Consider the following 13,282-nt stretch of genomic DNA (forward strand, 5'->3'; position numbering starts at 1 on the left):
ACTTGGCCTCACACCTGCCTCTCTTGGCTTCCCCAGCCTTCAACTCAGAGGCTCAAGAGGCATCAAGTCTTAACCAAGCATTTGACTCTGTTCTTCGTTTAACATAAACAAAAAGACACTGGGTGATTAATAGACACATGGATTCACATCGCATTTCCTGATAGCTCCTCTGTCTTAAAAGAATAGGAGAAGCTATCATACCAATGAGGCATCTTTTAGTAAGATAAGACGAAACTCACCGTTCCGGGTTAGTGAGGACAAGACCGTTATAAACCCGTGAGAGATCTCGAAGGTTAAAGATGTAATGGAACTTGGACGGAGTGGGCGGCAGATCCTGAACAATGTTTTTGTAAAGAGTCAACGTGCAGGATGTCAGCTTGTCACTCACAGCCACGATGCTCTCATGAAACACCTGCAGAATGAAAAGACCCGCCCCCCCACACCGAGTGTCTCTCAATGGATGGACAGATAAGCAAAATGTGGCCCATCCATTATCATGGAGTATGATTTGGCCAGGAAGAGGAGCAAAACACTGAAACAGGATCAATGTAGATGAACCTTGAAGACATCATGCTGAGCGAAAGAAGCCAAACACAGAAGACCACATAGTGTACGATTCCACTGATAGGAAGTGTCCAGAATAGGACAATCCATAGAGACAGAGTCCAGATTAGTGGTTGCCAGGGGCTGAAGGACAGAATGGAATAACTGTTTTGGGAGTGATAAAAATATTCTGGAACTAGACAGTGGTGATAGTTGTACAACATTATGAAAGTACTAAGTGTCACTGAACTGTGTATTTTTAAATGGTTTTAATAGCTAGTCTTACATTGCATGAATTTTTCTATAATTTTTAAAACATATTTTATTTATTATCTTACTTATTGGCTGTGCTAGGTCTTTGTTGCTGCACCGGGGCTTTTCCTAGTTTTGGCAAGTGGGGGCGACTGAGCTGCGGTGCTCAGGCTTCCCACTGCAGCGGCTCCCCTCACACACACCCCCCGCCCCCAGTGCTGAGCACAGGCTCCCGGCACAAGGCCCAGCACTTGGGGCTGACAGGCTTAGCTGCTCCACTGCATATGGGATCCTCCCAGACTAGGGATTGAAACAGTGTCCCCTGCACTGCAGATTCTTAACCACTGGACCAACCACCAGGGAAAACCCATCATCAATTTTTTTGTGAGGAGGTAAGAAAAAAAAAAGGAAGGACCAGAGAAACTAATCATCTGATCTGCTTTTGTTTCCCCAGATTTTCACATTAACTGACAAGTCAACATGATACGAAACCAAAGCCCCAAACCAACCCTCCATCTGAGACTGATGTGACTTGCACAGACCTCACAGTTTTGAAAGTGAATGGCTTGTGGTAGGGCATGAACATGCCAGGTGCTCCCTGATCACATCTGGCCTTCCCACACCTTCATCTTTCTTGCCTGGTCCCTCAGGACTTTGAGTGAGCAAGCCTGCTTTAGAAGAGCGATGCCAGGATCAGAGGTCATTATTTAAATGAAGGGGTTCCATTTGTAAAGTGTGAAAATGTTAGTCGCTCAGTCATGTCTGACTCTTTGTGACCCCATGGAAGGTAGCCCACCAGGCTCCTCTGTCCATGGATTGTCCAGGCAAGAACACTGGAATGAGTTGCCACTCCCTTCTCCAGGGGATCTTCCTGACCCAGAGTCTCCTGGATTGCAGGCTGATTCTTTAGGGTCTGAGCCACCAGGGAAGCCCATCTGTAGAGGTCGTGTAAATCATGGTGACATAACAGCAGTTACCACTATCTAGTGAGTATCGGTGTGTGCACTGTGCCACACGTTACATGCACTTTCTCCTTTCATTCTTCCAAAACGTCAGGGAGGCCGGTACAGCATCACCTCCCTATTCTGGATGAGGATGGGCATAGGAGAGAGCTCCAGGGACTTGCCCAAGGAGCAGAATGGGTACTGACTCCAGAGCCCACATCCTGTAGTGGCTTCATTGCTGTCACTCAAGGGGGCCTATGTAACTCCGGGCCACACCATGATTTCCACGGACCCTAGGCACTTCTGCCTTCATGGGCCCCTTCCGCCATAAAAATATAGTACTTATATATACATATACATTTATATATTCTTTTATTACTTACTTATAATTAAATATATTATCTTATATATATTATGATTAACTTGGTATAAAGATGGATATAATCTAGGCTGGATTAGATTGATTCCTTTCTTCTGATTTTGAGAGAAATTAAAACCTGTTCATGGGCCTCTAAAAGCACCATGAGTTCTAGGCCTTGTGCTTGCTGTGCCAAATGCATACATAGTTACCAAGTTTCTACCAACACCAGGCCCTCCGGTTTAGACTTCTAATTACGTCAAGTTACCCACAGCCTAAACGGGAGAAGAATTTGAAAAAGAATAGGACTTCCCTAGGTCCATCGCATTGCTATATTCAAAATGGATAACCAGCAAGGACCTGTTGTATAGCACATGGAACTCTACTCCATGTTATGTGGCAGCCTGGATGGGAGGAGGGTTTGGGGAAGAACGGATACCTGTATCTGTATGGCTGAGTGCCCTCCTGTTCATCTGAAACTGCCACAACATTGTTAATCAGCTATAACCCAATACAAACTAAAAAGTTAAAAGTGTGAAGGTGAAAAAAAAGAATAGGACTTCCCTGGTGGTCCAATGGTAAAGAATCTGCCTGCCAATGAAGGAATATAGGTTCGATCTCTGGTCCAGGAATATCCCACACGCCTCATAGCAGCTGATGAAGCCCATGCACCCTAGGGCCCGTGCTCCTCAACAATAGAAGACCCTACTCACTGCAACTAGAGAAAGCCTGCATGCAGCGATGAAAACCCAGCATGGTCAAAAATACATGAGTCAAGAAAATTTTTTTTAAATAAAAGGAAAAAAAAAGAATAGATTCGTGTATATGTAAAAAAAAAAAAAAAAAAAGTTACCGAGGTGTGGCCTTTGAGGATAGAGGAATAAATTAAGTGCAAAGACTCCTCGGAAGGAAAGGGAATGTTGAAGACACTGAAGAGCGAAGTAAATCTTGGATCGACTTCGTTGCGGCCTCCTCCGGCTTTCCCCATCGCAGCAATGAAGCCGAGGTCGCGGATGCTTTTGCAGTTCAGCTCCTTCCCCCGGTCGTACAAGAAGCCTTTTTCCAAGAGCAGTTTCAGCAGCGCAATTGGCTGCTGTGTGCCATACTCATCCACCTCAATTGTTTTAAAGAAAAGGAAGAACAGTGATATTGTAAAGCAGAACCCAGCAATACCTTTGCTGACCATCTCAACTAAATCCCCTGGAGAAGGGAAAGGCTACTCACTCCAGTATTCTGGCCTAGAGAATTCTATGGACTGTATAGTCCATGGAGTCACAAAGAGTCGGACACGACTGATCGACTTACACTTTCATTTCAGCTAAATCCCATCTCCTTTCACTCTCTCAGAGTGCTCTGGTTTGAGTTTCACTGGGCTTCTCAACGTTTGCAGTTCTGTATATTCATTTGTAGTTGTTTTTTTTTTTTTTAAATCTGTGTCCCTCTCTAGATTGCAAACTCCCTGAAGGCAGGAACTACATATATTTTGTTCATCACTTCACAGCACCAGTCCCCATAGGAGATGCTCAATAAATATGTCAATTGGATGGATGGATGGATAAACAAGTGTATGGATGGATGGCTGGATGCATAGATCGATAGATGCATAGATAGATGAGTGTATGTATGGGTATAAACATGGGTGAATAAATGCATGGATGGATGTATGGATAGATGCATGGATGGATGGAGAGATGGATGGATGCATGGATAGATGGATGCCTGCATGCATCCATGGATGGACGCATGGATCCTGGCTTTGTAAACAGTCCATCTAGAAGATACATTTTTGGTGGGGGGGAATGGTTCTGCAGACATGATAATAAATTTCAATCCCAGTACTAAGAAAACTTTGCACCTCTTAGGCTCTAGCCCCAGAAACAAACTCATGGTGCCTGTGAACATTCCCTTGCTCTAGGGAATTTTGGTAAAATCTAGATTTTGGTAAATCTAGAGGAATTCTTAGGAAGTGCCTGCCCTTACACTTTCCATGTATGTCACTCAGTCATGTCTGACTCTTTTATGACCCCATGGGCTGTAGCCTGTAAGGCTCCTCTTTCCACGGGATTCCCCAGGCAAGAATACCGGAGTGGGTTGCCACTTCCTACTCCAGGGGATCTTCCTGACCCAGGGATTGAACCCACGTCTCCTGCATCTACTGCACTGTCAGGCAGACTCTTTACCACTGCACCACCTGGCTCCCCAGGTGTACAGGAGTTAGAACAGTATTATTATCTAAAGTACAGCTCATCTGGAACCACTTACTCAAACATACACTGAACTATATACACTGAATATAGTTCAGAAGCTGCCTGCTACCTGCTTTAATCCTTGGAGAAACTAAGGAACGCATCTAAGGAAAGAGTCCCTCCAATCACATGGTCCCCTAAGCTGATTCTCCATAACCTGGCCCTACAGACATTGTGAAGACTAAAAGACAGATGCTTTCACGTTCACTCAAACCCATTACATAGCCCCGCCACTGCCCCCCCACCCCACCCGCTCGGCCTCACCAACCTTCGGCATGTTCATGTCATCCATGAACACCAGGAGGCGTTTTCCCATGGGTGGGCCATAAGTGTCTTTGGTTCGTTTTTCCACGTTGGCTTCTAAATTTCTTTGGATATCCATGGACGTGGTGCGGGAGGAGAAACTGACCATTAACACAATCTGAAACAGAAATAGATAATTCCAAAACACGGTCTTTTTTCATGGTACCTACATGAAATATTTGATTGTAAGCTACGATCTATTTTACAGATTCACTGGTATCTGAACTAATTTTTTTGCAACCCAATATGAGCCTGAAGTTCATTGTATATTTTAACGCTAAAGCAAGAATTCCTCTTTCCTTATGAAAGGTTGTAAGAGGCAATAACTAGTTGCCAGGTGAACAGTGTGGACTGGGGAGCAATGTGGATTGGTCGGGGTGGGGGAGGTACTGGCCCTACACAGTTCTAACCAGGTGACCTCAGAACCATTGCTTAAGCTTTCAGAGCCTCCTTTTTCTCATCTGAAATATTATTTCAATGACATTTATTTGGACTCCTTAACAGAGTGATTTTTATCATGTGAGATGAAATATATCAAAGTATTTTCAAAATGACAAAGCAATATTCAAGTATAAGTTACCATCATGCCTGCTACATCTAAATAAATAAGTCAAAGAGAGCACAAACATGCAAACTGGTATATACTGAATGCATAAAGAACAAAGTCCTACTACACAGCACAGGGAACTATATTCAATATCCTGCGATTAAATCACAGTGGAAAAGAGTATGAAAAAGAAAGTGCACATATATATATATATATATATATATATATATATATATATATATATATGTATGTGTTTGTCTGTTAATCGTTCAGTCATGTCCAGCTCTTTGCGACTCGTGGACTGTAGCCCACCAGGCTCCTCTGCCCATGGAATTCTCCAGGCAAGAATACTGAAGTGGGTTGCCATTCCCTTCTCCAGGGGATCTTTCTGACCCAGGGATCGAACCCGAGTCTCCTGTATTGCTGGCAGGTTCTTTACCATCTAAGCCACCAGAGAAGCCTATATAAAGAAACTATACGTGTATATATGTGTGTGTATATAAACACATATGAACTACATATGTGTATATAAAATTGAGTCATTTTGCTGTATAGCAGTAATTAACACAACATTGTAAATTAACTATATTTCAATAAAAAAATTTTTTTTAAAAGAACACAAACAACCACTGATTAGTCCTTGGAAGGAACTGCTGAGAGAAGGGTGAGGGAGGGCCTCTGGTCCCTCTATGGGGTGGACATTTTCATGCACGTGTACTTGGGGTTTCTCCCTCACCCCTTCTTGGAGCAATTAATGACAGATCATTGATCAGTGGCTCCCATACTTAATTATGCATCAGAACCACCTGGAGGGATCTTCCCCTCAGCCCAATGGGTTCCCATCCTGAGAGTTTCTGATTCAGTAGGTCCCAGTTTAAGCAAGTTTTCAGGTGATGCTTATGCTGCAGGTCCAGGGACCACACTTTAAGAACCCCTGTGGGACCTCCCTGAGGGTCCAGTGGGTAAGAATCCACTTGCCAACACAGGGGACATGAGTTCGATCCCTGGTCAGGGAACTAAGGTCCTACATGCCTCAGAGCAATTAAGCCCATGTGCCTAGAGCCTATGCTCTGCAACAAGAGAAGCCACCACAATGAGAAGCCTGTGTATCACAACTAGAGAGTAGCCCCTGCTTGCCGCAACTAGAGAAAGCACACATGCAGCAACAAAGACCCAGTGCAACCAAAAATATAAATAAATAAAAAAGAACCACTGCCTTAGATAACATCCTTCTCCTGGGTGCCCACAAATGCAGGGCAGCTGACCTGAACATCACAGAATAAACATGCATGTCTGTATTGTGAGCGTGTTTGGATGTGTCTTTCTTTTTTTGTCTCACCTTGAGGCTTGCCAGATTTTAGTTCCCTGACCAAGAATTGAACCTCCGCGGTGAAAGCGTGGAGTCCTAACCACTGAACTGCGCCTTGTTGGACCTATGAGCACCAGCTGCTGAGTCTCGGTGGAGAGGAGCACAGAGGCTGGCGGGGGTGGGGCTACTGAAGTCAAGTGTTCTTTGCCCAACTCCATAAACTTGTAGGTCCCTCTGGCTGTAAACACTCCTCAAGTGCCCTCCACAATGGCATTCTTAAAGCTAAATAGCCATGCTTGCACACGCCAGTATATGAGTGAACTTGACCATCCATTTGGGGGCAGCAAGGCCCAATCCTGCCCTCAACCATTATGTGCCCATCACAAACCCAGGCTGACCACTCCCTACCCGGGAGGGCCACAGGATTCCCCGGAGCCCCTCTGCCACATGTAGCACAGGTGTAAGGAAGAGTCAGAGAGGAAAGCAGTGGGAAGCTTTTCTCTGCTTGCAGGTTCCAGAAGGCCAGAATCAGAATCAAGAACCTCAAAGATGGACAACGTTAACAAGGAACTGAATAAGTGAGTGGCCTGGGGACAAGTATGTGACAGCTAGACATCCCGAAAATCACAGGCAGCTTCTTGGAGGAGATAAGAGTCTTTACTTGGTAATAAAACATTAAGTAGGGAATGGGGCCTCCCAGGTGGCGTGAGTGGTAAAGTACCCGCCTGCCAATAGTAAGAGACGCAGGTTCGATCTCTGGGTCGGGAAGATCTTCTGGAGGAGGAAATGGCAACCCACTCCACTATTCTTGCCTGGAGAATCTCATGGACAGAGGAGCCTGGTGGGCTACAGTCCATAGGGTAGCAAAGAGTCAGACATGACTTAGTACTAGCACTCCCTGATTGCCCACTGGCTAAGACTCTGAGATCCCAATGCAGGGGGCCCAAGTTGGATCCCTGGTCATGGAACTAGATCTGACATGCCACAACTAAAGATCCCACATGCGGCAAATTTTAAAAAGTTAAATAAAAATTGTTTAAAACCAGGAGAATTGCAATGGTGAGCAGGTGGGCCATGTAGGACCACTCAGAGTGCACAGAAAGGAGAAACGCAGGGACCCTCCTTCCTAACATCTCAGTGCACCTGGCATGTTCTGCACAATCACGTTCTATGCATGATTCATTCTCATGTCAGGGTCCCCTCTTAATGAGGGCGGACCTTAATAGCTTTGTTCACTGTCGTTTGCACCGGAGTACCCAAACCCTCCCACGTCTGGCACATGACTGGAGGAAGGAAATGAAAAACCACAAAATGGTGATGAGGAATGTAACTGCCAGCCTTCAAGATGACCCCCAATCATCCTCACCTCCAGGTACCCACACCCTGTGTAGCCCCCTCCTATGTTGCATCAGAGGGGGCCACAGTAGTGCCTCTGTGATCCACAAAATGCAGCAAAAGTGATGGTGTGTTGTTTCCTGAATCATACAAAGCATTGTCGTGTCTGCTTTTCTACCTTGGACATTCACTCTGAGGGAAGTCAGATGCCAGGTCAAGAGAACAACAACAGGTGCAATGGTTAAGAATCTGCCTGCCAAGGATATAAAATCAACACAGAGAAATCCTTTGCATTCCTATACACTAATAATGAGAAAATAGAAAGAGAAATTAAGGAAACAATTCCATTCACCACTGCAATGAAAAGAATAAAATACTTAGGAATATATCTACCTAAAGAAACTAAAGACCTATATATATAAAACTATAAAACACTGATCAAAGAGGACACTAATAGATGGAGAAATATACCATGTTCATGGATCAGAAGAATCAACATAGTGAAAATGAGTATACTACCCAAAGCAATCTACAGATTCAATGCAATCCCTATCAAGCTAACAACGGTATTTTTCACAGAGCTAGAACAAATAATTTCACAATTTGTATGGAAATACAAAAAAACCTCGAATAGCCAAAGCAATCTTGAGAAAGAAGAATGGAACTGGAGGAATCAACCTGCCTGACTTCAGGCTCTACTACAAAGCCACAGTCATCAAGACAGTATGGTACTGGCACAAAGAAATATAGATCAACGGAACAAAATAGAAAGCCCAGAGATAAACCCATGCACCTATGGACACCTTATCTTTGACAAAAGAGGCAAGAATATACAATGGAGAAAAGACAATCTCTTTAACAAGTGGTGCTAGGAAAACTGGTCAACCATTTGTAAAAGAATGAAACTAGAACACTTTCTAATACCATACACAAAAATAAACTCAAAATGGATTAAAGATCTAAACATAAGACCAGAAACTATAAAACTCTTAGAGGAGAACATAGGCAAAACACTCTCAGACATACATCACAGCAGGATCCTCTATGACCCACCTCCCAGAATAGTGGAAATAAAAGCAAAAATAAACAAATGGGATCTAATTAAAATTAAAAGCTTCTGCACAACAAAAGAAACTATAAGCAAGGTTAAAAGACAGCCTTCAGAATGGGAGAAAATAATAGGACATGAAGCAACTGACAAACAACTAATCTCAAAAATATACAAGCAACTCCTGCAGCTCAATTCCAGAAAAATAAATGACCCAATCAAAAAATGGGCCAAAGAACTAAATAGACATTTCTCCAAAGAAGACATACAGATGGCTAACAAACACATGAAAAGATGCTCAACATCACTCAGTATCAGAGAAATGCAAATCAAAACCACAATGAGGTACCATTTCACTCCAGTCAGAATGGCTGCGATCCAAAAGTCTACAAGCAATAAATGCTGGAGAGGATGTAGAGAAAAGAGAACCCTCTTACACTGTTGGTGGGAATGTAAACTAGTACAGCCACTATGGAGAACAGTATGGAGATTTCTTAAAAAACTGGAAATAGAACTGCCACATGACCCAGCAATCCCAATGCTGGGCATACACACCAAGGAAACCAGAATTGAAAGAGACACATGTACCCCAATGTTCATTGCAGCACTGTTTATAATAGCCAAGACATGGAAGCAACCTAGATGTCCATCAGCACATGAATGGATAAGAAAGCCATATTACATATACACAATGGAGTATTATTCAGCCATTAAAAAGAATACATTTGAATCAGTTCTAATGAGGTGGATGAAACTGGAGCCGATTATACAGAGTGAAGTAAGCCAGAAAGAAAAACACCAATACAGTATACTAACGCATATATATGCATTAGTATATATATATATATATATACATATATATATACACTATATATATATATATGGAATTTAGAAAGATGGTAACGACAACCCCGTATGCGAGACAGCAAAAGAGACACAGATGTATAGAACAGTCTTTTGGACTCTGTGGGAGAGGGAGGGGGGGATGATTTGGGAGAATGGCATTAAAACATGTATAATATCATATAAGAAATGAATCGCCAGTCCAGGTTCAATGCAGGATACAGGAAGCTTGGGGATGGTGCACTGGGATGACCCAGAGGGATGGTATGGGGAGGGAGGCGGGAGGGGGGTTCAGGATGGGGAACACATGTACACCCGTGGAGGATGCATGTTGATGTATGGCAAAATGAATACAATATTGTAAAGTAAAAAAAAAAAATTAATTAAAAAATAGAAAAAAATATTAATTAAAAAAAATAGAAAAAAAAAATCTGCCTGCCAATGCAAAGGACACAGGTTCGATCCCTGGTTGGGGAACTAAGATCCCACATGTTGTGGAGCAACTAAGCCCATGCACCGCAACTACCGAGCCCACACATCCTAAAACCTGTGTTCCACAACAAGAGGAGCCACTGCAATGAGGGAGCCCATGTACCTGAACTAGAAAGCAGCCCCTGCTTGCCACAAGTAGAGAAAGCTTGCGTGCAGCAACAAAGAACCAGTGCAGCCATAAAATAGATAAATGAAAAAATAATCTTCAGGAAAAAATAAAGGACTACACCAGGGTGCTTGGAGAGGCTCACATGGTGAGGAATTGATACAGAACATCTCAAAAGAGGATTCCCCCAGCCACAGTCAAGCCTTCAGATGACCTCAGCCCTGGTCAACCTTGCCATCTCATGAAAGAGCCTGGGCTAGAACAACCAGCTAAGCCACCCCCAGGTTCCAGATCTGCAGAAACTGTGAGATAGTATTTGTTGTATGAACTGCTTTGTGTTGGGGTAATTTGTTATTTGTCCATAGATACAAATAATGACTTACATTAGTCTCTTCATTCAGGTTTTTCAGGAAGTTGTGGGTAGTGGCTGTCTTGGATGTACCAGATTCACCAACCAAGAGAACAGGTTGCCTAATCTTCACCATTTGCTCCAGTGTCCAGGTAGTACGGGTTGTATCCACTGTATGAACTAAACAACGTATGAAGAATTAGAGCATCACAGAAGCACCAATAACGTGCACACTGGGCAGCCTGGAGTTTCCCAGGATCCCACAAATCCCATAAGAAGCATCAGCAAAAACCCAAGGGGTGATCTTGAAAACATATAAATGGAGACGCTCACTACCCCTAATGATTGCTTCTAATAGCTTTATGGAGGTATAATTCACAGACCATAAAATTCATTCCAATATTAAGTGTATATTTTGAGGAGTTTGATACATTTTTACAGCTGTGTCCTCATCACATACGAGTGTAGAAAACCCAAATGGTTTCAATATCCAATTCTGACTTATACTCAGGATATTGAAAACTCCCAGGTTCTCTGCTGCATAAGTCACTTTTCAAGACTTGTTTCCTGACCAACAACTTCCTCTGAGGGCTTCCCAGGTGGCTCAGTTGTAACGAGTCCGCCTGCCAAGCAGGAGACGCGGCTTCGATCCCTGGGTCAGGAAGGTCCTCTGGAGGAGGCAGTGGTGGCCGACTCGAGTATTCAGGCCTGGGAAATCCCGTGGACAGAGGAGCATGGGGGCTGCAGTCCGTGGGGTCGCAAAGAGTAGGACACGACTTAGCGACAGACTTTCACTTTTTTCAGCTTCCTCTGAAGAGAGTATCAAACCTTCAAGTCAAATCTGGCTACTCCTACACTGGCAGTTTTAAATGCTGATTGGTTCCTGAGAAAACATGTATGCTTCATTCTACAAGAACTCTATACCAACCAAAATCAGATATTCGTTTCATGGAATATCTTGAGCCTCCATGGTATCCAAATAGCCAGAGGTGTGCATGTTAAATACAGCTCAATACACAATATCCATAGTACACTACTTCTCAAGGCAGCATCTCTTACAAAATTCTGCCTTAGTCATTCCTCTTTCCCTCCTTCCTGCGTCCCTCCCCATGCCCAGACAGCTCCACGGGGCAGAAGGGAGCCTGTGCAAGGTGAGCAGAAGCAGAGGAGCATCCTACCCACCTCAAGCCCTGCCACCCTCCCTGGCAGGGAGGATCCACCTGCCAGGCAAAGGAGCTGAGGGGTATAGACATCTTCAGATGTCCAGAGGCACATAAAAGGAATCCAAAGTGCCACCCTCTTGGCAAAACCCATAGCTCACGTTCAGTTTCTCCCAACCAGCACTCTGGGTGGGACTTAGAGTTCCACTGGGACCACGGGATTTTCCACCCTTCCACACAGAATGAGAACCACATATGCTTAAACCGAAGCTTCAGTTCTCACGTACCCAGGATGTCAACAAATTTCCTCTCGCGGGAATGAACATACTCTGGAACTAATTGATTCCACGGTATCCATTTCTTCTGTGTGGAATCAAAGTGAAAGTCATACAAGGTTGGAAGCTGACCTGTAATAAAAAGTGGTCACTTTTGTTTTGATTGTGGACATGAAAATATAGAATCAGCTCTGGCTCATGCTTGAAACGAACTAATGCTATTTGTTCCCTGGATAGCAACTTAATTGGAGAAACTGACAGCTACAGACAGATGGATGGAGATAGATAAAGATGGATGGATGAATAAATATAAATAGACATAGATACACAGATACAAATGGATGGAAGAATGGATGGATAGGTGAAAAGTGAAAGTGTTAATCACTCAGTCATCTCTGATTCTTTGCAACCCTATGGACTGTAGCCCACCAGGCTCCTCTGTCCACGGAATTCTCCAGGCAAAAATACTGGAGTCGGTAGCCATACTGTTCTCCAGGGGACCTTCCTGACCCAGGGATCGAACCCACGTCTCCTGCATTGCAGATGGATTCTTTACAGTCTGAGCCACCAGAGAAGCCCAAACTGTTAGTCATTCCAACTCTTTGTGACCCCATGGACCTGCCAGACTCCTCTGTCAATGGGATAGGTAAATAGAGAGAGATAAATATGGATGCATAGAAAAAAGAAGAAAGAAAGGAAAGATAGATTTAAATATAACCAAACTAGGGAACCCAGAAGAAGGCTCAGAAAGGAAAGGGCCTGGAAGTCAGAGCTGGGAGCAGGGTGAAAAGGGCTCAGTGAGGACACAAAGAGTGAAAAGAAGGTCTAGGACCAAATCCTGTTATGAGGGAGGGGCCAAGGTAGGGGACTCAACCAAGGAAACTGTGCAGGCATGGCCAGAATGGAGCAGGATGGAAGAAGAATTTTTAAGAAGGCAGAAAGTAGCACCATGCCTGATACTGGGGCAAGGTCAGGGAGGAAAAAATCAGAAGAGGCTGTCAGATCCGGCAACAAGAACGCAGTGCAGGTGCTGGCTGGGAGCAGTGTGGGTGGAGATGTGCAGAAAGGAGGTGGGAGGCGGACGGTTGAGAAGTGGTGGGATGAAGGAGAAAGTAGCTCGAGGACAATCTTTCAGGACATGTGGCTTTAAAAGGGAAGAGGCAGGGACTTCC

The 13,282-nt window shown here is 44.0% G+C and overlaps 1 protein-coding gene across 2 annotated transcripts in view; it reads right to left on the reverse strand.

The window, feature by feature from the left end:
- Positions 1 to 13,282, reverse strand: part of DNAH10 (dynein axonemal heavy chain 10) — a 161,177-nt gene that overhangs the window by 58,318 nt on the left and 89,577 nt on the right. For both annotated transcript variants that reach the window (XM_055550810.1, XM_055550808.1), the window contains 5 exons: positions 12,123 to 12,242; positions 10,710 to 10,855; positions 4,612 to 4,764; positions 2,951 to 3,211; positions 240 to 412 (listed from right to left, as the gene is read on the reverse strand). In XM_055550810.1, coding sequence (XP_055406785.1) covers positions 240 to 412; positions 2,951 to 3,211; positions 4,612 to 4,764; positions 10,710 to 10,855; positions 12,123 to 12,242 — 853 coding nt within the window. The remainder of the gene's footprint in view (positions 1 to 239; positions 413 to 2,950; positions 3,212 to 4,611; positions 4,765 to 10,709; positions 10,856 to 12,122; positions 12,243 to 13,282) is intronic.

The sequence above is a fragment of the Bubalus kerabau genome, chromosome 16 (assembly GCF_029407905.1).
Source record: "Bubalus kerabau isolate K-KA32 ecotype Philippines breed swamp buffalo chromosome 16, PCC_UOA_SB_1v2, whole genome shotgun sequence".
Classification (NCBI taxonomy): domain Eukaryota; kingdom Metazoa; phylum Chordata; class Mammalia; order Artiodactyla; family Bovidae; genus Bubalus; species Bubalus kerabau.